The following is a 27,106-nucleotide window of genomic DNA, read 5'->3' on the forward strand; positions in this document are numbered from 1 at the left end:
GCTTAAAATCCTTTCAAGTTCATATGAAACTTGCCCCAGATATTAAGTCCACCCTGAACATTCACTATGGTCATATTGAAATATTTATGATGTGCTTAGTGATTCTGGTGCTTATTTTTGGTTACAAGTTAGCGGTTGTGCGTTGCACTGATCATCTGAAACATAGGCGATAACAGTCACGTTTCACTGTTAGCTCATGACAACCAAAAAGCCTTTTTCACTCACCATTTTCCAGCGACATCCATCCATCCATCTTCTATACCGCTTATCCTACTGGGTCGTGGGGAACCTGGAGCCTTTCCCAGGGAGCATCGGGCACAAGGCCGGGTACACCCTGGACGGGGTGCCAATACATCACAGGGCACAATCACATACGCACTCACACACACATTCATACACTACGGACACTTTAGACACGCCAATCAGCCTACCATGCATGTCTTTGGACTGGGGAGGAAACCGGAGTACCCGGAGGAAACCCCCGCAGCACGGGGAGAACATGCAAACTCCACACACACAGACCCACGGTGGGAATCGAACTCCCGACCCTGGATGTGTGAGGCGTACGTGCACCCCAACGACATTCAACGTCACATTAATGAGAAATCCAGCATAGTAGTAGTGGATGCAACAAACTCAAAATCCATCCATCCATCCATTTTCCATTCCGCTTATCATACACAGGGTCGAGGGGAACCTGGAGCCTATCCCAGAGAACCCAGGGTTCAAGGCAGCGGACAACCCAACATGTCGGGTGCCAACCCATTGCAGGCCACAATCGCACACTGCCGACAATTTGGAAATGCCCATCAGGCTACAACGCATGGCTTTTTGGGCCTGGGGGAAGCCCCTGAAGCACGGGGAGAACATGCAAGCTCCGTGCACACAGGGCTGAGGCGGGATTCAATCCCCCAGCTCCAGGGGTGCGAGGCAAGACTGCTGACCGCTCAGCCACCATGCTATGTTAGCATGAACGTTGAAGCCCTCAAGCTGGATCTGTTTCAGAAGAGTGCACAGATGAGGAGGTGAGAGAGCTGGACAGACTAAACGACTAAAATGGAAAATGGATGGATGGTAAATTTAATAGACACTACTTATAATCTCAACATGAGTTGTATTCAAGTTAGTCTACTTGAGTTGTGATCTGGTGTACGCCTGCGAAAATACGCTGTTTTTTAAAATTTTGGATATGTATGTATATTTATGGGATGAGTGGAATATAGATTAGGAGGGAATAAGTGGTAATAAATGTTCATCCGAAATATCACTTGAGCGACAAACACTTGATAGAGCTGCGGTTTAATTGCATTCCCACTGTTTAGAATTATTACAGGTTAAAATATTGCAAGGCAGCTACATAAACCAAAATGCAACACATGCAATTGTGTTGAAATTCAACGTGTTCTGCATTTAGCAGTCTAATCTGGCAACCCGGGCAAGACAAAGCTGCTGGATGTATGTGACGTCACATGTTAAAGCGCTGCTGCATCGCTCTCTTTAGGTAGAAATGAAGCGAGGGATGAATCCCCCTGGTTCGCCGCTATCAGCAAGTACTCGAACAGCATTGTGGGTAATCTAGGAAACCATTAACTAAAGTGAAAATAAAGCAATATTTAAGACAGTAGACCAGAATTTAACTGAAGACCAAAGACCATAACTGAAGACCAAACTGAAGACCATAACTGAAGACCATAACTGAAGACCAAATATTTTATGATTATAAATATTCAAATATCCATTTTTCCAAACCATAAAAGGGTAATAGCCTAGAAACGAATTAGTCCAGGCAGAAAAGTCAACTTAAAGCACTGTGCAAAATGCATGCATATGATACCAGTCATGAAAACACCAATTCTCCCTTTCTAAAAGCATGGCTGCAAGAAGGTTGGTGGTTTCCCTGCTGGTGTTTTATGCATGCATGCATGCATGCAACTGGTAGGCCTATTTCCCTGTCAGGCAACAGGAAGAACACATTAGAGCTGAACTATTTCCTGTCTAAAGAGTGTGCACATCGTTAAATAGAAAAAATAGCCAAATAGAAAAGCAGAGCAGAGTATTGTGAGTAAGACAAGTGGAGCACTATTTTGGCCGTTGGACCTGTTCCCTACATGGTCACGTCACCGCCCAGCCCTCAGACTCCGCCCCCTCGTGTGTGTGTGTGTGTGTTTGACTGTGTGAGATAACAGTAGAAATAGGGCAGGGTCCAACGCAGACCGATCAGACGTCGGGGAACGGTTTCACAACTTGTTGTTGTTTTTCATGCCGGATGACTTCATCCATTCAGTGACTGATAGACGCGGTTACAAGTTGAGCGTGTTTGTTTGTTTGTTTGTTTGAAGAAGAAAAAAACCGGAAGATATTTTCTTCCTCTAGTTCTTTCGTTATTAACGCAGAGGACCGCGGGGGGAGTTTCACACAGCATTCGCGTGAAGTTTTGGGAAACTATGCGACCGCGTCGTGGGAAAGCGTGCGCGTGAAATGTTCCGGATCGTCCGCACCTCAGCGCGCGACTCAGCGTTTGGGTCGTGACTTCCAGCGCGCGGCTGCCCACAACAGCGCGTGCTCATAATTGATATATATATATATATATATATATATATATATATTCCCTGCACTTTATTTTTCCAAAACACATCCGAAAATGAGCTAAAAAAAACATGATTATGCAAAACGGAGGATGTCGGAGCGCGAGTGTTGGAAGACTTTAAAGCACGCCGGTCTGCACGCGGGGATCGGGATTTTAAAAAAAAGTGTAGGGTGAAGATGATGAACTCGGATCGGGAGAGTCTGTGTGTCCCGGCGCCGGGATGCGTGGACGGTGCGCGCCGAGGAAGCGCCTCGTGCCTTCACGCGGACGGTGAGCCGTGCGGGTTTTTCAGCGACACCGCCTCGATCCCCGCGGCCGGAGAGTTCTGGAACGTGCCCGCGGCGGTGAGCGGCGCCAGCGCGGGGAGTGTGAGCTGCGTGGACGGAGGGAGTAACGGCGGCGGCGGCGGCTGTGTCGGTGGACCGTCGAGCGCGAGCGCGTGCAAGAGCCGAGCCGCGAGTGTCGCGTACGTGCTGAACTCGGAGTCGGGCCCGGCGGAGAGCGCGGCCCTGCAGTGCCTGAAGGATGCGTGCGACGCTGCGGGATGCCGGATGGAAGTGGTCCACTTCGGCAAACTGGACTTCGGAGAGATGGCCGTGCTCGACCAGTTCTACAACGCAGGTGAGTCGCTGAGCCTGGAAGCCGTGAATGCGCCGTGTAGACACGAACCGGGTCCGAATCCTAATTTCACTGAGGTCCACGGTGCAGAACTCCTTATCCTTCCATTCTTCATGACTGCTCTGACTCCAGTGAAACCTTTTGAGTTAAATATTGTCTTTTACACTACAGGTTGCCTGTTGATTTCCTCCAAAAAAAAAGGACGTTTAAAAAATTTGCTGTCATATTTCTTAAAAAAAAAAAAAAAAGACTCAGACTTCATGTTAAAGGAGCATATTGGTCCTTTGCAAGAATATCCTTTTTTCCCCCCTTCTAATTGAAACACGTTTATCTAGCACCTCCAGGGTTGGGAGTTCGAATCCCACCTCTGCCCTGTGCGTGTCCTCCTTGTGCTTCAGGGGTTTCCTCCGGGTCCCCAGGTTTCCTCCCCAGTACAAAGACATGCGTTGTAGGCTGATTGGCGTGTCCGGATTGTCCGGATGGGTGTGTGATTGTGCGTCGTAATAAAATAAAATAAATAAAATCTTAAAGGGACCACCAGATTAAAGCAACCACACTAACGGCAAAACGCAGATCAGGAAAGTGAACTGAATTAGTAATGTAAAGTGGGCGGGGTTAACAGACTGAGGTAAATTCGTTGCCGTTAGCTTGACCGGCTAAGGCATGATGGAGATCACAAAAAAAAAAAAAGGTTTCAAACAACTTTTCTTGTTTAAACCTTCAACATGTTCATTTATTCGAGTATTGTTAAACAAGTCCTGTTTAACCGAGGTTTAATATTTAAAAAGAGCCGACGCGCTGTCTTCCGCCATTTTTGTTTTCTGAGCTCGTCCGCACCAGTCCCGTTGCATTATGGGATTTTGGACTCGCGTAGTGTCCATCGGTTGCACGCTGCAAAATCTCACCGGAAGCAGTACACCATCCGGGTATTTCTCTCCTACTGAGAATTCGGACATAACTACTACCCCTCTGGCGTACTGCTGTTCGCCTACTGTGTAGTAGAGCAGTACGCCATTTCAGATCATCATCTCATTATCACGCCCTTTATTAGCTGGATGAGGTTATGAAAAACAGTAATGCAACCCAGGACAGATTTCTGCTGCAATTTCCACACGTTACGTCCGTCATATGATTTGTGGTGAGACACTTGTGACTTTCCTTCATAACCCTGGGCACTGGTTGATATCTTTGGAACCTGATTTTTAAAAAAAAAAAAACCCACAAAAACAAAACAGATCTTCTGTAAGTTTATTTTTGAAAAACAAGGTCTCACATGTCTTAACTCATCCAAGTGCTTTGGAATTGCACAGTTTGGCTCAGTCATATTTCAACCACTATCACTAATATGCAGAAGTACTGTACTGTACTGTATGTACGTGGTATTTGGTGCAGTCATGAAGCTCTAGAACAGTTCAGCATGCTCAAAGCAAGTGCTTTGGAGAGGTATCGCAGGTCAAATTTGTCCCAAGTCCAACTTGCTTCGTTCAAAAGATGAAGTCTGAAGGGTGCCATGACTTTGGAAGTGTTTCAGAATATCTCCGGCTTGGTGCTCCACTTGAGCCTATGAAGATGTTCGGCTTTTTTTTCCCCCTCACCTGACAGCACTAAGTGGAAATTCTTGTGTTCCTCCATACCCTGTTCTTTATCATACACAACCAGGTAATCTTTAACGGACAGCATCATAGAAGTGGATTAGGATTAGTGCAATACACTGGCGCAGTTTCAACCACAAATGGATCCTAAATTTCTAATCCCAATCCCAATTAACCACCACAAACGCTGCAGTCATAACAGAATTTTTGCACAATATTGGCTTGTTGCATATAGCACATGAGTGTAATGTACTTTACTAGTTTCTAAGATTCACTTCATCTTCTGAAGGACCTGGTGGATATATGTCCAGATGGATCTGAGAAGTTGACCCCAGCGCTCCAGCATCATTATAGCTGGAACCAGTTGGACATAGTTAACCTGTTTAAACCTGGATTTGACCAGTGGGACTAAATGGGTTAATTGGTGCATCCGTTAAAAAAAATGTAAAACTGAAAACAAGTCAAACTTGATGCGATCTCTGTGCCACCAAGTGCGCCTGAAATAATATACTTCAAACATAAAGGAAGCTATTGAAGACATTTGACCTTGGTGTGACCTTGACCCTGTTAATCAGTTTATCTGTGAATGAGTGGAAAATTAGTCCCGACACCTTCTGACCAATCAGAATGGAAGATATCATTGTGGGGTAAGGCTCTTAACCGTCAAACATCTACGCTTTGAATGGAATGCACCCCGTCTCACTTGTAAGTCCGGTTAGATAAAAGGTTCTTCCTAATGATTAACTGTAAACACAAATGAAAGCTATTCGCTGGATATAAGAGCACGCCTACTCCTTTGTTGGCTTTGCTTCGTGCAAACGTTTGGAGCATTCAGAAAGCTTTTGACTGCGATTTCTGCAGGATGACAGCGGGATGGCAGAGGCTAGCCGAGGCACGTCCAAAACCTGATTGGATCTTTTTCCGAAAGCACTCTCGTGCACGGCTGTACTTCGGTTACCTCAGTGAAACACAAAACAAGCCCCGAGGCTCTACTTCTCAGTCCGTACAGGATTTCGTGGAATTTTCGCCGAAAACTCCTCGAATTAGCAAAATCGCATCGAATTGGCGGAACTGTTTTGGACGCTCTTTCAGATTGATGTTTGTCGGTAAATGAGAACTTTTAGCTGTATGCTCCATGTCCGACACGCGTGAGTCGAAGAGGGCTTTGGGTGAATGCGCGTTATGATGACATCACATCTCGCGTCTTGGCCCAAATCTGCGGGAAATCTGCAGTAACTTCTCGCCTCTGAATATTGCGGAGTTTGCTTGATTTTGCATTGATTTCTGCGATCCTGGACGGACTGAGATCTTGATGGAGCTTTCTAAATTTGTGCTTCACCTTCTGCTGCCGCTGCTGTGGTCCTACACGGAGACCCAGAAATGTCCATTTCCAAAAAAAAAAAAAAAAAAAGTTTGTGAATAATCTCACCTAGAGACTGTGCACTTAAGAACTGCACCTGTACTGTTTGTTTTTACTCTCCCACACGTGATTGTAATGATTTATAATCCCACGCTCCGGTGTCATCCAGAAGAGGACACGTTCCCTTTCGAATCTGGTTCCCATCAAGGTTTCTTCCTCGTGTCATTTCAGGGAGTGTCTGAAATGCCTTGCCTTGTCACGCCTGGCTTGCTCATTAGAGATTTTGCGGACCACGAACGTCAACCAATCAGCCCTGCAGAAAGCTTGCACTGCTTGTACAGCAACAGTGCGTTGGGGGCGTGGCTATGGAGGGGACTTTGCCTCTAGGTCTGTAGTAATTGTTGTTTTAAATTTCTAAAACAACTAGCTAAGCTCTGCTAAATTCACTGAGTAGGATTGTGCAATATAGAATTTTTTCTATTAAAAAAAATATGCGATAAATGAGTTAATTGTCTAGAACCGTTAGTTTAGGAAAAAGACGGCGAAAAGATGCATTTCCACCATTTGAGGTGTAAGGTGTATTGGAGAGAGTGTAATAATATTACCAGCTGTGCAGTTGGCAACTGCTTGCTGATGCTTTGCTGAATTCTGGCTCCTCGCCAGAATCCGACCGCCTTACTCTGTAACCCACATGCATGTGAAGGGGAGTCGGTTTGTGCCGGGAGACGGAATACAGCACAACGTCGGTACAGCGTATGTAATCATGTTCTAATTAGTAGTTCTTAGTGGTTAGCATGTTTGCCTCGCACCTCTGGGGTTTTGGGTTCGATTCCCGCCTCCGCCCTGCATGCATGCATGGACTTTGCATGTTCTCCCCGGGTTTCCTCCGGGTACTTTGATTTCCTCCTCCAGTCGCAAAGACATCCGTCGTAGACTGATTGGCATTTCCAGATTGTCTGTAGTGTGTGCGATTGTGCCTTGAAGTGGGTTGGCACCCCGTCCAGGTGTCCCCTGTGTCATGCCCCAAGTTCCCTTGGATATGCTCGAGGTTCCCCACGGCCCTGTGTAGGATAAGCGGCATGATGGATGGATGGATGGATACATTTGTCAAATGTCAGAATAGATTTAATTCGCATGAATGAACTTAAAACATTCCCACTTAACAAAGGTATGCAAGGGAGAGGCATGTTAGTATCGGAAAGTTGAGCACCCCTGTGCAGATGTTTCCAGATTCATATGTCGGTTTACTTAACTCCTATTTTTACTGCGGATAAAAAGACGGCACACTTGTTGAGTAATGAATTGTACTGGTATACTCTGATGCTAAATTGTGTGGAACTCATTGGAATGCGCAAGGGTTGGTAATACAATGTAATCAGAGTAAACGTCACTGGATTTCACTGTAATATCGTGTAGAGATGGTAAAATCATTATATCGCACAAGTCTGTCACTCAGTACGTTTACATGGACAACAATAATCCGATATTAAGACGATACTCTGATTAAAATCTAGCATGTAAACAGTGATTATTGACGACTTTAATCCGACTAAAGTCATACTCGAAGTAAACACAAATGGAATTAAGACGTGTGGAGTATTCCTGTTTTAGTCGCATTATCGACGTGCGTTACAGACATGTACACACCTTAATCACACTCTTAACGTCGTGTGAGAGTTTTCACCGCATTTTGCGACAGGACACGATCACACACGGCAGCGCTCAACCGTTTGACGGCAAACAAGAGAGCACGGCTGCGTCCCAAACCGCGTACTTGCCTACTATATAGTAGAAGAAATACACGTATATCAGCTACTGTATAGACGGTAAGTACACGGTTTGGGACGCAGCCCACGGCTTCAAGCGGTCGTCTGTTTGCACGTACAGCGTGACAAATAATTAACCGCACTTGAAGCTTTCGTAAAATTAAAAATAAAAACACCAAAACTGTATACGGTCCCATAACGAAGACGAACTCTATGTCGATACGTGAAATTCTGGAGGGGACGTCGGACGGCGTGGTGCGGTGACGTAATGACGTGTGCCGTTAATCGATCTATGTTCTATAACACGTAAAACGGGAACATGAAAGGAATATTCTAAAAGCGACTCATGTAAACACCTTAATCAGAATATTATCTTATTCAGAAAAAGATCGATAATTAGATTACTGCTGTCCGTATAAACGTAGTCACTGACTACGTCTTTAAAGTGCGTGTGTTTTTAAAACAAACACATATTCAGCGTTTTTGGGGCCGCTGTTGTATAAGCACAGTGCATGGAGCAGGGTTGGAAATGGACTCTCAGTTTGACACTAAGCTAACCAGATGATGACTTGATATGAGGTTAATGAGGTTACCGAGGTCAGTGAGGTCACTGTGGTCTGTGAAGGACCTTGCGAGTTCTTGAGTTTGGCTCAGTGCAGTGTTCGTGGCCTAAACAGCAGCACTCTTTTAAGGCACATGAGTCACATTTGGGATGTTATATATTAGTGGTTTGGATTACATCTCGCTCCTACACAGTGCTGGGCGGAAATCAGCCTTCCAATGTTTTGTTATTTAATTTTTTTTCCTGCTCCATCCTTCCGAGTCTCACATAAACACGTATGTTTACGTACTTGCACTGTTTCGAATTTATGTGGATTTTTCTCGATAGCTGACCCTATACACACTAGCCAAGTAGACCGACTGTCTACAAGGCAAACTGCTAAGCTTCTAGTGTAACAGGTCATTCAGAGAACATTTGAGCCTATAAATAAAACGTGTTCTTGGAGGATGTGGTTCTTTAACATTTTTGGAAGGAGTCTCCAGTGTCAGCGCTTAAAATTCAGCGGTTTTTCACCACTGGAAAGTTTTCCTTACTGATTTAAAACATGTATGATTTATTTATTTATTTATTTATGTGCAAAGGCAGATTTCTTCTTCTTCTTCTTCTTCTTCTCCTTCTATTTCATAATTATTAAGCTATTGTGTGGGATTTCTCCACAGTACTTTTTTTTTTTTTTTTTTGCCCCGCTCCCGCCTGCACTCGTTGCTCGATCGCCTGCTCCCGCCCACAACCTTCCAAATTAAACAGAGCTTACACTGTACGACGAGAGAAAATCTTGTCATCTACCTAATGCGTCGGTGGAAATCACATGACCAAGCTTCTCGTTCTGTGTGAGTAACTTCACAACGTAGTTTCGTATACCGAGGGACAGTCGAATGATCTTCAGGCATGATTCTGGACCGTAGTTCTATCGGAATCGGAGATGTACGAAGGTGCCGAGATCTTAAATCTACTAAGAAACGATTTGAATCGATGCGATAACATGACAGCCGAATGAACTTCAGACTAACAAAGCGATCATCGTGTCCTCCTGAAAGGGATCTCGATTAGGTTGCCAATGTGGCAATCCGAGCCATTTCTTGGACAGGAAACTGTAAGGGCAGATGATGTCATCAGGAGAAGTGCAGCAACATAGGTTATTTCTAGTTTTCTAAGTCCCTGTTGTTCTATTGTTTTACTCCCAGGTCCAACAAGTTACCACAAACTCCACACACCGTGTACCTAAACATAGTGTTACGCTAACGTCGTACACCTCTCCCAGCCGAATGGGTGTATGCCGTGAGGTCAGATCTGCTATGAGAGATTAACGTTTGCATGAGAGACAGCCAGGCGTGGTGCAACTCCCATCCTGAGAGACAGGATGAAAGCGAGCGACGATTGCACAATGCACAAAACACGCTCATTGTGTACACCATAAATACAGTCGTAGTAAATAGAGGCAGACCGGCAAGAGACTGCAGCTCAGCCTGTATAAACACACAGCAGGAGTTTTCATGTGCACTGTTGGCTAATGCTGAGCGTTTCGTTTATCCTGGCTCAGGATCGAGAAAACGGGGTCAAGAGGATCTACAGCACAAGCTGTAAAGCTCTCTGCAGAGAGAACGTGTGCGAGAGAACAAAGAGAGGAAGAGCGCGCTCTGCACGGCCGTTGCGCAACGTCTAGGCGAGCAAATCAGAAGAACATCGAAAAAGACTTTGAGTGCGATCGTGGCTTTATTGAAATCAGGTGCTACAGATTTATAAGCCGTCGGTGCCGCTATGATGGTTTCTGGTTGCTGATAATTGCACTTACAGTCTCCTTCGAAAGTATTGTGACTTCGAGTCCAATTCTTTTGTAGTCGCTGTACATTGAAGATGTTTGGGTTTGAGATCGAAACACGAATATGAGACGACAGATCAGAATTTCAGCTGTTTACATCTGGATGTATTCAACAACTTGGAACATGGCACCGTCTGTTTGAACCCAGTCATTTTTTTCCAAGTGATCAAAAATATCGGAACACATGACTGCGCAGATGTGTCCTGTTAAGAAGTAATAGCACGGAACGTCTACTCTTGGTTCGAGCCCTAGGTCACACTTGTGAACACGGCATTCGTCCTTAAAAAGGATAAACCATCGTGGAGGCCAGAGAGCTGTCTATGGGAGAAGAGCAAGCCGTTTCGAAGCTGAGAAAAGACTGTCTCAAACCCAAAAGTCTTCAGTGTATAGCGAAAACAATAGAATTGGCCTTGCTGTTCCAATACTTTCAGAGGGGACTGTAGCTTGTGAGAGAACAGTGTAAAGTACACACATCCTTTCTAATCAGAGAAAGGACTGAAAACCTTCGACTAAAAAGATGGCAGCGGTAACGGGCTTTTTAAAAGAAATTCAGCACTGCTTTTGATCAGGCGGGGTTTTCGTCTCCTCTGTTGCAGTGGACAAGATGAACGCGGAAGACGTAATATCAGGGGGGCAATCCGGCAAAGTGATTCCTGCCCCAATAGGCCTCTATTTAACACTTGCTGCAATTCCCATTTCTGACCACTAGGTGCGATAATAACTGTATAGAACCTAAATGGAGCAGTAAAGCACACTGCCCTACGATCTAGAAAGGCGACCAAACCAACACTGTTGATGGAACGCTGGCTTGGTCAGATAGCAACATTAAAAAAAAAAAAAAAAATCCTTGCTCACTCAAAGGAGATAACTAGAATTTTAACGCCATTTAAAATATGTGGTTGTGAATAGACACTATAAATATTAACATTTGTTGAATGGCTGAAATGTATTGTTGGGATCTGCCCCACCTGCCCCTATGGACAAGCTCTCCACTCTTCTAACAGCACATCCTGTTGTATTTTATTGCTTACTTAACACCCAATTAAGCCAAAACCCAGTTATTATACAGTATATGCACTGAAGGAAAAAAAAAAAAAGCTCATTGAATTGATTTAATTCAAATGCGTACATCGGGTACACGTGACTGAATTGAATTACATTAACGTAATTTGTTTTCGTGCATCCGACGCGATTTGATCGTGTATTTTCAATATCCCGAATAAAATCCAACCCCGCATTCTGCAACTGCCACATTACCACGGCGCTGTCTAATTCATTAGCAAGTTGATTGTTTAAATTAAGTTTAGCATAAAGCAATGAAATCATGTAATATTGGGAAACGTAATATTTTTATGTATGTACCATATATCGTATTTTTTTTCTTAAATCTAACCGACCGCATTTTTATCAGTGTGCTCGCTACATAGGGTTTAATGGCATTGTAGCGCGTATATAGTGCACTACATACTCAATTTAGCTCTTACACTTGATCGTTTTACGCCTGTAATTAGACAACTGAAGAATAATTTAAACAAAATGCGATAATAAAATGCTCTAGATAAAAGGCATTCGACATTTTGGAAAAGTTTTGGAGATGTTGCAACGCTAGAGAGTCTGGTACTTTACGTTTCGTGAATAAACATGCCCAAGAACAGGAAGTACAGGAAGTTGCTATTTGACTGACATGGCAAACAACCAACCACACTTCCTCACCAGTGATGTTCCAAAGAAAACAGTCATTACTTTAGTAAGCGCTTTATCCTGATCAGGGTCGCAGTGGATCCCGAGCTTTTCCCTGGAACACTGGTTGTGAGGCGGGATTGGACGCCAGCACACACACACACACACACACTCACTCACTCACGTAGTCAGTTTGGCTACATGCATGTTTTTAGACTGTAGGAGGAAACCAGACTACACTGAGGAATCCCGTGTGAGAACACGGAGAACATGTGAAACTCCACACACACACACTTACCTGGGCTCAGGATTGAACCGGGGACCGTGGAGCTGTAAGGCCAAACTACAGTTTGAGCAAAATGACAAGTGCAGCACGACACGAGTAAGAATAACTTTGAAGCAAACAGCATGTGAGGGCACACTTCTGAATGCTTTGTGGGATTCACAGTCTGCTTTAGGTGACTGCTGTAGTTTCCTGATCAGCAGCAGCTGTGCATGTACTCGTGTGTGTGTGTGTGTGTGTGTGTGCTTGCATTATCACTTCAGTTTCGGTCCTGTGCAGAAGTAGCAGAGTGGAAGGAGCAAGACAACCTCTTCCTGGTATGATAAGACAGGATGTGAAATTGATGTAGCTTATGCCAGTGGCAGCTTTTTGCGTGACCCCACCTGAACCCAAAAAATCATGCACCTATTTATTATACAATGTTACTTTTAAGTCTGCGGGCTGAAAAAAAATCACTTACACCAAGAACTATTTTGTTTCACTGTTTATAATTTATAAAGTCAACACAACAGTAGATACTTACTATTCCAGAGCCGGTTATTTAATACTGAGGCAGTTCCGTTTTGTATCCATCCATCCATCCATCCATCCATCCAGCCATTTTCTGTACTGTATCCTACACAGGGTTGCGGGTTACGGCTCACAGGCTGGTGTAAATTAGCTTTTGGACACCATTGAACCCTCGGGATCTATCTAGAACTTCATAAGGGAAACTTAAATGGCCCTCTACAACTCATAGTAACACTTTCAGAGATTGTTATATACAAACATTGTTGTAAAGAGTGCTTCCTGTAAAGACAGCTTCCTGTCTGCCCGAACCAATCGGCCCGCTCTCCTCTGACCCGTCTCGACTCAACAACAAGCGGTTTCTGCCTGCAGAACTGCTGCTGTTTTTCACACCACTCTAAAGACTGCTGTGCAGTTTCTGAAATACACAAATCTTGATCCGTTTCTGGCACGAGAACCATGGCAAGTCAATGCGATCATCGTTTTTCCTCATTCTAATGTTTGATGTGAACTTTTTAACTGGAGCTCTTGACCTTTTATTCTCATAATTGTAATGCATTTGAGGGGTTAGTGGGTGTATTTGTCTTTTTATTGGGCAGACCTCATGTTAATAAGGTCTTAAGACCAGGAGGAAATTTGTCATCTCAAAGCGCCTTGGAAAGTGTTGTCAGGAGATCGGAGGAAATGATCAGTGATCATTCCGATTTAGCATTCAGCCATAAATAAGCACGCCGGAAGACATGGTAATGAAGCAGCTTTTTTTTTTTTTTTTTTTTTTTAACAACAAAACAAGAAGTTGAGATGTCAAGGTCGAATTAAAGCACCGATAGCCAAAGGAAAGAGGAGAAAGAAAAAGAGGATGACAGTGATGAGTGCAAAAACTGCATCCGTTCGTATCCGAATTGAAGTTGGTTTTGAAAGCATGTTGGCAGTGTATTAGCACTGGTACATCCATCCATCTTTTGTACCACGTATCCTACACAGGGTCACTGGGGAGCCTGGAACCTTTCCCAGGGAACTCGGCGCACAAGGTTGGGGACACCCTGGATGGGGTGCCAGTCCATCTCAAGGCACAATCTTACACATTCAGACACTACGGACAATTTGGAAATACCAGTGAGCCTACAACACTTGTCTTTGCGACTGGGGGAGGAAACCGGAGTACCTGGAGGAAACCCCCAAAGCACGAGGAGAACCCCCAACCCTGGAGGTGTGAGGCAACCATGCAAACCACCATTTACCCCCCTAACACTTTCTTGTCTTTCGCCTATTATCCACAGCTCCTGCTAGAAATGTGCACTGAACTGTTTTTCAGTCCCGCGCATTGCCCACGCCCGAAGGAATTCTGACCAATCCTGTCTGCTCCCACACTTATTATTTATTTTATCAGATTTGAGCTTCATATCTGACCTCCCACTCCTACCCGCATGAGATTTGAAACCTACCTGATCCTACAACACCTTTTTCTTTTTTTTTTTTTCTTCTTTTTCTTGGGTCCTGCAGTTCCAATATACATCACTCTCTCCTCAGCAAATGATGGTTTGAACCTTTCCCCTTTCTACTTTTGTATTCAGTCCTCGAGCCACAGTTGATTAGTTCGATTAAAATCATAGCCAGCAAGCTCTTAAGTGTTGCACCCAGTCGTCCGGAGACTGCGAGAGTGAATTCCAACTATGCCACGCCATCTGTGGCTTGGAGTCAAGAGTCAGTATGTTTTGAATATCATTAAGGCATGCTTTCATTTCACGCACCTCAACTGTGAGCAAAAGCACAACGGCAATAAACACGACGGAGGAAGAACAAGCCGTTCTATTTTATTTAGGAATAATGGTTCTCAGGAAGGAATCCGTTCTCACTCATCGTTCCCTGACCTATAAATACCACCTTCTTAGTCCTCGAGGTTGACTATTGTTCACCAGGCATCCCATCTTTGTTCTAAAGTTTTTATTTAGGAATTGTTCTTCAGTAAAATTCCCTCAATTGTTTTCGCTTTTGGAGCATGACTCAGGAGTGAGGTTGTTATAATAAGCTTGTCGGACAGGTTGAATAAGCTTTTGTTACTGGTACACCTGTCACATGTAGGATTCGATTCTTTTTTTTGTAGAGGGGAAAAAAAAAACAGCTGAAAAGAACCAGTCTAGACCACACAAACGCCAAGACAAGTGTCCGTTTTGCATATGAGCAAGCTATACATGGTGTTTAACACTTTGGTTCGAGGGATAATGTTTACTTAATCCAGTTCAAAATATCATGTATCTTTAGATATGTACATCTTCATCCTATGGAACTAGACATACAAAACCTACTTACTTGGAGGCATGTTACATGTCATTTTGGTTTAACATGAAGTAAAGTGTAAAGCCATAAAGGTCAAACTAAGGATTCTGGGATTGAGTCAGCTTCCTCTAATGCTTTTTAGCAGCCAATCCTTAACTCGAGCCATGAGCTAACCTGTCTAACCAGACGGACATAGAGTGAAGATTAAATTTGCTGCTGTTGCACCAGGCTCAGGGGCATGGTGGCTTAGCGGTTAGCATGTTTGCCTTGCACTTCCATGTGTGCATGCTTCAGGGGTTTCCTCCAGGTCCTTCAGTTTCCTCCCCAGTCCAAATACATGTGTTCGTTTGGATAAAGGTCTAAAAGAAGTACAAAATGTTATCCGTTGAGGCATTTTTGTTAAAATACATTGCGTCACTTTAGGATCCTAGTTCTTTTTCGATCAAGCTGAGCTTAAACATTAAAACCGAAGCATGGCATGTAATTAAACAGTACATAAATTTGCTTTACATCTTGGTAGCAACGGATCCTCAACAGACGGAGCATGCCGGAAGAACTTTCGAGAGCTCATACTGGTTAGCTGGATAGCTAAAGCTAATGATAAGTTAGCTTAAAAGCTGTGAAGATGTGTCATGTTAGCAAAATAACAAAGTAACAACATTTTAGCTATCCATGCAACAAGGAATTCAGGTATATTTATAAACATATTCTTTCTAGGCTGCCATGTTTGTTTCTTAGAACAGTAGCAGTTCTACTTTCACACTACAAAAAAAAAAAGATATCCTAGCAAAGTGAAACTATCTTGAATTTCTAGAATTGTTTTACTCATTTCATTGTCTTATTCCATTGATAGATACATTTTCTTTCTTTCTTTCTTTCTAGAAATCCTGAAATAAGCAAAAATGAACCGACTAGAATAAGGTTCAACAGTTTGACACATCGTAGATGAAACTAGTTAGTTCCTGTTATCGCTTATGTTACAGCAGCTATAAAATGCCTTCCGTTTCCCAGCTTCTCTCTTTTCTCTCTGATGAAGTTAATGAGACAAATACAGCTTGTCATGTTTTCTGAGAAACTATGCATTATGTGTTTCATTGCTTACAAAAAAATAACCAGTTGTTCTCCGGGCTTTCCATGACTTTCCCATGAAGTAGTGACGATCGATACTTGCAGCATATTCCGTTCCGTTGTTTATCGTTGATGGAATTTACTGAGGTAGCGAATACTCTCGTCGTATCTCCTACTCGGTGTGGAAAACTCCCGAGATCAGAAGTTAGTCACCCTGCTTTTCCGTTTTCTATCCCCCTCACAGACATCCACACACCTCTGTGCTGAAATTCCACACATTCCTCAGTGATGTAGAGCCTCACCAGGCCCATGGCTGCTAGAAAAGGCCTGACACAAATGGAATGCGTGTCTCTGGAGTTTCCGACAGTCATCAGCGTCCGAGATAAACATATCTAGCACTTAGCTAGTCATGCCGTCGGGCATAATTTTACAGCGTGGACTTGTAATGACACGGATATTTACCTGGAGATCATTTGCAAAAGTGAATTCACGGCTCTTATCATAGAGACGAACAATGCCTCAAGCTTGAACTAAGTACCGAATGTCTCGTCCGATACATAAGTTCACACTCGACTCAACTGTAGTTGAACACAGTTTAAATAAATTAAAGGCAAACTTCACCCTGAAACACAGTAAATAAGTTAATATTGAAATATTTCTGTGCTTAGCGATTCCGACGCTGATTTATTGGTTGTTTGTTGTTAGCACGATTACAATAGTATTTCAAAGTGGAAAAATGTCAATGATTTCAAATATAAGGGATAACAGACAGTGCGCCACTATCAGCAGTTAGTCGAACAGCATTGTGGGTACTGTAGGAAACTCCGATGAGGGGGAGGGAGGTTGGCACAGTGGCTTAGTGGTTAGCATGTTTGCCTCACACCTCATGGGCTGGGGCTTGAATCCTGCCTACACCCTGTGTGCACAGAGCTTGCATGTTCCCTTCGTGCTTCGGTGGTTTCCTCCGGGTACTCCGGTATCCTCCCCCAGTCCAAAGACATTGTAGGCTGATTGTAGGCCATTTCCAGATTGTCTGTAGTGTGCGATTGTGTCCTGAGATGGATTGGCACCCGTCCAGGGTGCCTCCCACCGTGTGCCCCGAGTCCCCTGGGATAGGCTCCAGGCTCCTCGCGACCCGGTGTAGGATAAGCGGTACAGAAAATAGATGGGTGGATGGAAGTCAGCTCTGATCTTAAATTTTGGACGCCATTGAAGATCAGTTTTAATATGCGAAGCATTCATGGTGGTTTTTGTTTTTCTTAAAGATCATGGTCTGCACTCGTAAAATTGTGAAGTTGCCGCTGGGCCATTAAATCCATAAACCTGAGTGAAGCAAGAGCAGGAGATCAGGTTAGCCACATTTTGAGTATCACTAGGACACGACTCACATGAGTCTGGTGCCTGAATACAGCCTATTTTTAAATCCTTTTTTATTTATTAAATTTTTTTTAAAGGCTTTGAGGTTTTGAAGCTTTGTTGAGGCAGTGGGCCTCACCTGATCCTCTCAGAAAATAATGAATTAATAAAGATGAAACATGCATGCATGGTCAGTCACACAAATTCACGTTTGAAGAGCTTTGATCATCATTTAATGGCTCTGTCAGGAATGCATCATAATGTAGCAGAGAGTGAGATTCGTGGGCAGAAACTGCCCTGCCTGCCTGCCTTACCACACCTGACTGAGCTTTTGTCTTTTTGTTTTGCTGTGTGTGTGTGTAAATGGGTGGGAGGGCGAATGTGTAATCCAAGTTCCAAGAATGGCCTTTATTCCCCCTCCTTGTAGGATTTCAATCCTGGAGATCAGTTCATGTGATACGGCGTATTTGGCACACTATGATGGTTGTGTGACTGTGCATTTATTCCTTGACGATACTTAACTATACTTCATTACTGTACTGTATTTGTACTGAGGCTTTCATCCAAATCGACATATACAGTACCTTGCATAAGTATTCAGCCCCTGCTTGACCTTTTCCACATTTTATACTGTTACAACCTGAAACAAGTCATGAATCTACACAAAATAGTTAGTAATATTGTGGGGATAATATAATAATGGGGAAAAAAACCCCCAACATAATTTGTAAAATTATCTACAAATAAATAACTTATTCTGTAAATTGTGATTGCATAAGTATTCACCCCATTTCTGTAAAACCCCTAAAGCAGGGTTGCCATTATAAGTCGCATAATTGGTTGAACGGAGTCCGATTATAATGTCACGTAATCTCAATGTACATGCATCTGTTCCTGGAAGACCCCAGAGTTTGTTGGAGAACATGCCTAAACAAACAGCATCTTGAAGACCAAGGAGCTACAAAAACACGTCCGGTATTAATCAGGGATTTAAAGATCAGGGATTTGTCATCTTCATAAAGCTTTCCTAGTACAATGAAATTCTCAGCGCAGAAGAGTTCTGAGGGGTGGTGAAAATGGAAAAGGTGAATGGCTAAGCAAAAGTCCAGATCTGAATCCCGATGAGAATCTGTGGCGGTCAACAAGCAACATCCAAGCAACCCGAAGAACCTGGAGCAAATCTTGACAGGAAGAATGGGTGAAAATCACTTCCAAACAGTGTGAAGAGCTGGTAGGAACTTACCACAACAGAATTAAAAGCTGTCATCGCAGCAAAATGGGGTTCTACCAAGTCTAGACTGAAGTAATAATGAATTTTGATTTTCGAAATGTACTTCAAGATCATATCTGTGTAACTTTCATTTGTAATCCAGACGAATCTGATGACTTTTAAGAGGGTTAAATACTTTCACAAGCCATTGTTCTGTATGTGTGGGAGTGGTTTTGTAATCTTAGTGGGGACGTCCCCACAAGTATAGGGATATCTGCATTTTTTCCCCCCTGACCGTGTGAGGACTTAATAAAGGAATAATTAATTTATTAGTATGAATTTATTATGAAATAATCAGTTAATCATTATGTTAATGAAAGGTCCCAACAAGCAAGGTGTGTGTGTGTGTGTGTGTGTGTGTGTGTGTGTGTGTGTTTTTTGTGGGACAATGGTTTCTTAGGAGAGCACAGCAGTTTCTCGGTCAGTGGGTCAAGGGCTAGTGGTAGCTGCTGGATGTTCAATGTTTGAGCAAAACCATTAAGTCATAACCACTGAGCTGCATGCTTGGATTGTGTTTTGTTTAATGTGGTAGGTGAAAAGCATCTGCCAAACGAATCAATGAAACATGAGGTGCAATCATCTGTTTGTTTGTTTTTGCTGAGTCATTGCCTGTAATGTGCATTTCGTTGCCTGGTATACCTTGCCATTTTAATCTACTTACATAATTAACTTTCTGGAAACAGTTGTGTTGTTCAAGTAAGCTGCAGTGACTGGAGGCAGTCCAGCATATTTGCCTTCTTCATTTTTCTGGAACCTTCCTGGGGACTGAAAAATGTTATCATGAATCAAAACAAAAAGAGCTGAAAGTAGTCTTTTGCTCCATTACACTTACACTATTCAGCACTTATCTTTGCACACACCTGTTGTGAAAGCACTAGGGCTAATTTACAAAAAAAAAAAAAAAAGGCTAATTTGGCTAACATTGAATGAAAGCTAGTTAGATTAGCTAGCATGGTTACACAAGGGTTTGTGTATTAACTAGCATTATTAGCCTGATATTTTTCATTAACTAATGAACAATTTTTTTAAACCAAATCTCATAATAGTTTCATAATCACTTAAACATTCTCGAAGTAGCTTGTGTTTATGAAGGTTAGCTTGCTAGTTTACACTGTAGCTAGCTTTTCTTTCTAATCTGGACTTGCTAGCTAACCTTTAAGCCTGCACTGGCGCTAGTAGTCATTTTTGTTCATACAAATGCATTTACACAAGTTAAATATTTAGCAGAATGATTAATAACTAATTGGCACCTATTGTGTAGGTGTGTACTGCACAAACTGTCTGCATGTGTGTGTGTGTGTGTGTGTGTGTGTGTGTGTGAGAGAGAGAGAGAGAGAGAGAGAGAGAGAGAGAACTTCTGTTCATTTGCCGGTAAAACAAGAGGAAACCGTACACACACACCAGAAGAAATGACTTCCTGTCAATATTTACATGCAGTCACTGAGAACTTGTGCTAGGGACAGGCCCTATGGAAATCAGCCCCACAGCACATGTGCACACACACACACACACACACACACACACACACACACACATATATGCAAAAAAATATACATCAGTAGACTGTGTTTCTGTGGTAATGAGTGTGTATGTGTGCGCAGATCCAAACAACCCCTGTATGTGTGTGTGTGTGTGTGTGTGTGTGTGTGTGTGTGTGTGTGTCTGAAATTACACTTATTTCTAACATAGCTTACTTGTTGCAGCACACTTAAAGTCCATGTGAAGTACCTTGAAACACAACGTTATCCCATGTTTTGATGTAATTTCCACTGAAACAGGAAGTCACGGCAAGACATATCGTGTGGCCCCTCCCTGTTTTTAAATAGCCAGTAGAGTTTAGCTTACCTCACAGCCCAGGCTAAGCCATACTTGACAGTCAGTACCATGGAATTTTATCATACTGGGGGTGGGACTCTTCAGATTCTAGCGAGCATTTGATTGGACAGAAAATCTGATGAGAAGCTGAAGTGCAGAATGATGTAATCAAAACTATCGATCCGTGTCCGTGGTACAGCGAGACTGTTTTCGAAAATGTGAATGGATATGTCTTCTAAATGCCAGTTGTGTCATTGTTTTGGTGCACAATAGCTTATAGATTACCTTAAGGCTAATGCACTGATACTAAAAGCCACAAAATTACTGTAGGTTTGTACCTAAGAACTGCTGCTGTAATCATGAAGACTGTTTGCCCTTACTCTTCTGAACCTGTGTACGATAATGATTTATAATCCAGATGTCACCCAGGAGAAGATGGGTTCCCTTTTGCATCTGGTTCCTCTCAAGGTTTCTATGTTGTGTCATTTCAGGGAGTTTTTTTTTTTCTTCTTCTCTCTTCTGGCTTGCTCATTAGGGATCTAAATCTACGTCCAGATTTCTGTAAAGCTGCTTTATGTCTACTGTTACCTGATTAAAGGGGCAATTAGTGTAGCTACAAGGTAGATGTGTCTAATAAATGGGCATAATCTCATTATTCACATGTGACCCTGTCAGTCTTACCGTCTAATAAGTTTGCGATGTTGTCTCGCAGATATAGCTGTGGTGGAAATGACGGACGCTTTCCGACAGCCGTCGCTCTTCTATCACCTGGGAGTGAGGGAGAGCTTCAGCATGGCCAACAACATCATCCTGTACTGTGACTCCAACTCAGACTCATTGCAGAACCTCCAGGTAGCTGAATCCCACTGAAGTCTTGTTCTGACTGTATTCAACACCTTCACATTCCATACAACTCCAAATCTCACAAATAATCCTGTAACTTCACCGAAGTCTTATAGTAGACACACGTGTAGAGGCGTAAACTGCAGTTTTAATATAATGTTCTAATACACAAGAAATAACTGACATTAATTGTACTTACACAAATATAACTAGATGATTAAAGCAGCGGTCAGCGATTTTTAAGTCGGAATATTTTTGCGTTTTTTTTTTTTTGTCATTAAAATATGCTCTCAGAGGGAACTTTGGTCTCAGTAGTGCCCCAGGTTCTGTATTCAGAATAAACAACAAATGATGTGGATCAGTAATATCCAACCAACCAGGACAAGAATCTACAAGCGTATTTACTTTTTTGTCAATCATGTTCACAGGCAATTCTAAAAGCTCATCCTCTTACGCTAGCAGTGAGGCGTTTCAGTCTAGGAATATGTTTAGAGGGACCAACGAAGGACGGGGTTGTATTTGTTTGGCTAACTCAAGCTAAAATTCCTTACTGCTCCTTTAATTTATTAAAAGAAGTGATGTGTACAAGTTTAGATGCTTTGGCCGGGAACAGAACTGAGACACAGAGATAGAGTATACTGACAAATATGACTGCGTGGGTTTGGGGTTTTTATGATTAAAGAGTAAGTGAATCGAGAGCATTCGAATTGAAACAGCATATGGTTTCTTTCACCGTGCTTGTGTGCACAGTAGCTGTTTGCACTATAGCAGGCTGAAGAGTTTTGTTCTCATGTCCTATAAAAAGCTCGAGAGCTTTAAGTGTTGCTTCGGCGCATTAACACGCTGGAGTGACTCATTTCACTTTTAACACCTTTGATTGCCGTGCACAGAAATCCCACTAGCTTCAGCGGGTCCTGTTCACGGCCTTATTGAAAGGAGAAATAGATTGCGAGGGGCTCATGGGGCATTCGAGTGCATGATATTCAGGCGCCGATTTCACACACGAGTGCAGTGCAGGGACAGCGTTCATGCACACACGGGAGCAAAGCGTGCAGCGGTTCAGATTGCAATCCAGATGAGATATCGTGGCGTTGCACTGATGTCAATTATAAACACGGTAGCTTCTGCTCGATCGCTATCGTTTTCACATTCGATTTTAGATGTTCGTCTGTCACACATACGCTTAGTGACGTATAAGACAGACAGAACGCAATCAGTACCTTCAGCTTTAACTTTAATCCTCAGCTAAAGATATTGATTGCATTCTGTCTACCGTATATGTCAGTAAATATAAGATAGACAGAATGCAATCAACGCCTTTAGCTGAAGATTAAAGTAATCATGGGTCGAAAAGTCACATTTCATTTGCGGGATTAATTTTTCCAATTAGTTCAAACGTCCACGAGTAGAAAAGACACGATTGTTGTAGCTAATACGAAACGGATGCCTGTTTCACCGAAGAATACGTTCCACAAAAATCTTTCGCCTGCCAACTTCGTGGCGTGTGGCGATCTGGGAAAACCAGTCGGATGATGCCGTGGTAGAATTCTGGAAAATAGCCAAAAAAGATGAAAATTGATGTTTTTCTATAACAAAACTTTAACATACTTTGAAATCTCAACCGTAAATATATTAAAATAAATTCAGTATCGTAACAGAAGTCCCGTTCGAATCCGGATTAATGCCACAGCTATCCGTAGCCTGGAGTCCAAGAGAGCAAAATTGCCCATGCTTCCAGAGAAGGAGGCGTGGCATACTCTCTCTCTCTCTCTCTCTCTCTCTCCTATCAATCACTGTGGCACTAGCCAATCATGGGAGTCTGTGAGTGGAAGGGTAGTGCTTTCCTCCGAGTGTGTTACTCCGCCCCCTGAAGTTGCATGAACAGCAGATCGAAAAGATGGCTTGACGTGCCTCGGAGGAAGCATGTGATAGCCTTCGCCCTCCCTGGTTGGTAGCTGTTGTGTGGTAGAGGAAAGATACCTGATGGGTGGGAATTGGCCATGACTAACATACCAGGAAATATACGAAAAATGTAAGAAGTGTGATAAAACAACAAACAAAAAATGAATCGGTAATGATTTAAAAATGAAATTCTATATATAATTCCCATTTATATGTTCTTTTCATATATAATTTACAAGAAATGAACATTGTTTAACTGTGCGCTCAAGTCCTTTTGGGAAGTCGTAATTACGACGTGCGTTCAAGTCTCTTTGATCGGAGCGAGATGGCGGTGTACCTGCGCGCCAGGTGTGTTTCACTTTTTTTTTAATGTTTTTAATTAATTTACTTCAAAGTACGTTACTTATTACATCGTAATTGTACAGTGCTGTCGTATTTGGTGCAGGCAGCTAGCTTGTTTTATTGTAAATTAAAAAAAGCCTGACGATAACTTGCTGCGTATACCAAACACATCATAGCTAAAATCAGCTTCTGAGACGAGTAAACGTTCAATTTCAACAACTTTTCCGTCAACCCCAGACCATCGATTCCACCATGTTGTCTCATTTAACTCGGAAACTCTGCGCTCAAAGAAAATCTCGAGTTTCCCCACTCGTAATTACGACTTCGTACGACTGCGTTCAACTCGCGAATACGATCTTTCCGGCATGACTCGAACGCGCCATAACCCAAAGTTTATGACGGCCATCTTGGACGACCGTAATCCATGTATTTCACCTAGAATAATTTGTCAACAATAAAAGAAAGACAGTTTAACATCAGACTTGACCTTTTGACCTTTGTTTAAGGGTCTTGCTCAAGAGTTAAATGCTGGCTCGGTGCCAGTCCTGCCGTGATTGTTGGGGCTCATTTGTTTTGGAATGCTAATGATCTCTTAATGCGTACAGGAGCGGATTAACAGGTCTCGGGTGAAATAAAGGATTCAGAGCAGATGCTGTAAAGTTTTATTGGCCTCACTCAGGGGCTTGTAAACTCACATATATCCTATGTGTTTCTTTTGCAGGAGGTTGTGTGCCAGAAAAACACTGTGAGTATACACACACACACACACACACACACACACACACACACACACACAGGGTAGCTAATACTTTTGATTCATTTAATATTTGGTTTAGTTTGGTTTTACACTGCACATAATTAAACAAACGAACGAGAAAAAAAAAACACTGCCTGAGGGTCGTGTAAAACAGAAGCCTTTCTCGTGAAGCTCTTTCCTCTTTGCTCAAAAATCTGGCAACAGAAAAAGGAAAACAAACATTTGTCTCATCCAAGTACGGAGAAAACGGAGTCAGCACTCAATAAATCACTCGATAATTATATACTCCGCATGTAACTGGTTTAAAGCATGTTGTGTGTCACATCCAGAATTCATTTTCTCTTTTTGTTCACTGGTCCTAATGTCCTGTGGCGCTCATGATTATAAAGAAAACCCAAAACACGCGGGCCGTTTGATTCACTTCCTGCAGTCGGGTCGATTCGGAGTCAAATCACTACCTGTGTAAAGATGCGTGCTGAAGAGAAACAGATTTCGGTTTCAGTTCAACTGTAGCTTTGAGAGCTGCATGGAACGGAAAACTGTATCATATGAAGGGTTTTCCCAGGCTGCCACACATCAGGTGGAAAAAAAAAAAAAAAAAAAAAAAAAAAAGGCTTACGTTGATTTCGGAAACAGCTTATTGTCTCAGGGTTTATATAATATATTCCTAAGTAAAATATTTTTAAAAAATTCCAACTGATGAAATAATACCGAGTCAGACATTTGGACCGAGTTAATTTGTCAGAGGCGTGTCAGGAAAAAGCAACACTCCAGCAGCTGCACCTGAATAGTCTGGTAATGAAAAGCTCTTTCTTCTAAGCGCCCTCTCTCTCTGTCTGTCTGTCTCTCTCTCTCCCTCTCTCTCTCTCTCTCTCTCTCTTTTTTCTCTGTTTCTCTCTCTCTCTCAGTCTCTCTCTCTCTCAGTCTCTCGGTCTGTCTCTCTCGGTCCGTCTCTCTCACTCTATAACTCTCTCTGTATCTCTCTCTGTGTGTCTCTCTCTCTGTGTCTCTCTCTCTCTCTGTCTCTCTCTCTCTCGGTCTCTCTCTGTCTCACTCTCTCTCTCGGTCTCTCTCTCTCTCTGTCTCACTCTCTCTCTCGGTCTCTCTCTCTCTCTCTCTCGGTCTCTCTCTGTCTCTCTCTCGGTCTCTCTCTGTCTTTCTCTCTCTCTCTCTCTCAGTCTCTCTCTCCCTCTGTCTCTCTCTCTCTCTGTCTCTCTCAGTTTCTCTCTCTCTCTCTCTGTCTCTCTCAGTTTCTCTCTCTCTGTCTCTCTCAGTTTCTCTCTCTCTGTCTCTCTCAGTTTCTCTCTCTCTGTCTCTCTCAGTTTCTCTCTCTCTCTCTGTCATTCTCAGTTTCTCTCTCTCGCTCTCTCTGTCTCTCTCAGTTTCTCTCTCTCTCTCTCACTGTGTCTCTCTGTCTCTCTCTCTCTCTCAGTTTCTCTCTCGGTCTCTCTCTCTCGGTCTCTCTGTTTCTCTCTCTCTCTCTCTCTCTCTGTCTCTCTCAGTTTCTCTCTCTCGCTCTCTCTCTCTGTCTCTCTCAGTTTCTCTCTCTCTCTCTCTCTCTCTCACTGTGTCTCTCTGTCTGTCTCTCTCTCTCTCTCGGTCTCCCTTTGTGTGACAGCAGATGGAGAGAGCAGCGTTAGTGGGTTGCTCACTAGGCTTTAGTGAGGCTATAAGTGGCTCAGGGGATCAGGTGGCGTTGAGCTGCAGGTAGCAGGAAACACCAGCGCTGACTCTCTGTCTAACAGCAAGAGTGTGATTCCTCTCTCTGTTTCACCGCTGCCCTCTTTCCTGTTTCTTTTTCTTTCTTTTCTTTTTTTTTTTTTTTTACTTTTCTTCTTCCGCACCTACTTTACTTCTTTTGACCTCCACCGCCTGCTCCTCCATCAACTTGATGACTAATCCTCTACCTTCTATCTCCTCTACCCTTCTCTCTGTTTTTGACCTTTTAAAACTTTTTTTTTTTTTTGCTCCCTCTTTTCGTTAGACGTCTTTGTTTTGCACGTCAGGTTCGGTTGAGAAAATGGAGGCTGAGCACACGGCATTAACACTCGTTCTCTTTTATAGATTAATAACGACGCTCATAATGCAGCTGAAAAGGCTCATTTTCAAAGGGTTTGCTTTCGAAATTGAATGAAAGTGCACCCTCTCTCTCTCTCTCTCTCTCTCTCTCTCTCTCTCTCTGTCTCTCTGTATCTGTGTCCCTCACTGCTTAAAATATGAATGAGCTTGTGACAGGTGCCGCGGCCAAGTCTCTGACCACACCGGACGTGTATGTGTGTGTATATATATAGAACTGATCAAAGAGTGTGTGTGTGTGAAGGACAGAGAAAGAGAGAAAGATGCAGTATCACTCCCTCTTTTTTTTCTTTCTACTGTATGTATTCAGAGACAGTATGTTCAGTACCCCTTCTTCTTTCTTACTTTGAGTTGCTCACACACTGTTCCTCGTAATATCTCTCGTATTATATCGCTCATGGCTGCCAAGTCACTTCAGCTCAGCTTAATAAAGTGTTATTGTTAATATTAGAACTGAACTGCAGCCGAAGCCCGGAGTCAGTCTCAGTCTCTCTCTCGCTCTCGCTCTCTCTCTCTATCTCTGTCTCCCTCTCTCTCTCTCTCTAGGTCTTAGCACTTGTTTGCTTTAAAGGTTAAACGTACACTACATTACTGCCATGGCTTAAGTCTCGTTACTTATTTCTCTC

General features: G+C 43.0%; 1 protein-coding gene across 1 annotated transcript in view; it reads left to right on the top strand.

Annotated features, from left to right (window-relative positions):
• Nucleotides 1–2,049: 2,049 nt before the first annotated feature.
• map3k5 (mitogen-activated protein kinase kinase kinase 5) overlaps nt 2,050–27,106 on the top strand; it is a 63,526-nt gene continuing 38,469 nt past the window's right edge. The window contains exons 1-3 of the mRNA XM_053644255.1: nt 2,050–3,208; nt 21,273–21,412; nt 24,369–24,392. Coding sequence (XP_053500230.1) covers nt 2,764–3,208; nt 21,273–21,412; nt 24,369–24,392 — 609 coding nt within the window. The 5' untranslated portion in view covers nt 2,050–2,763. The remainder of the gene's footprint in view (nt 3,209–21,272; nt 21,413–24,368; nt 24,393–27,106) is intronic.

This window comes from Ictalurus furcatus, chromosome 2 (genome assembly GCF_023375685.1).
Source record: "Ictalurus furcatus strain D&B chromosome 2, Billie_1.0, whole genome shotgun sequence".
In the NCBI taxonomy this organism is placed as follows: Eukaryota; Metazoa; Chordata; class Actinopteri; order Siluriformes; family Ictaluridae; genus Ictalurus; species Ictalurus furcatus.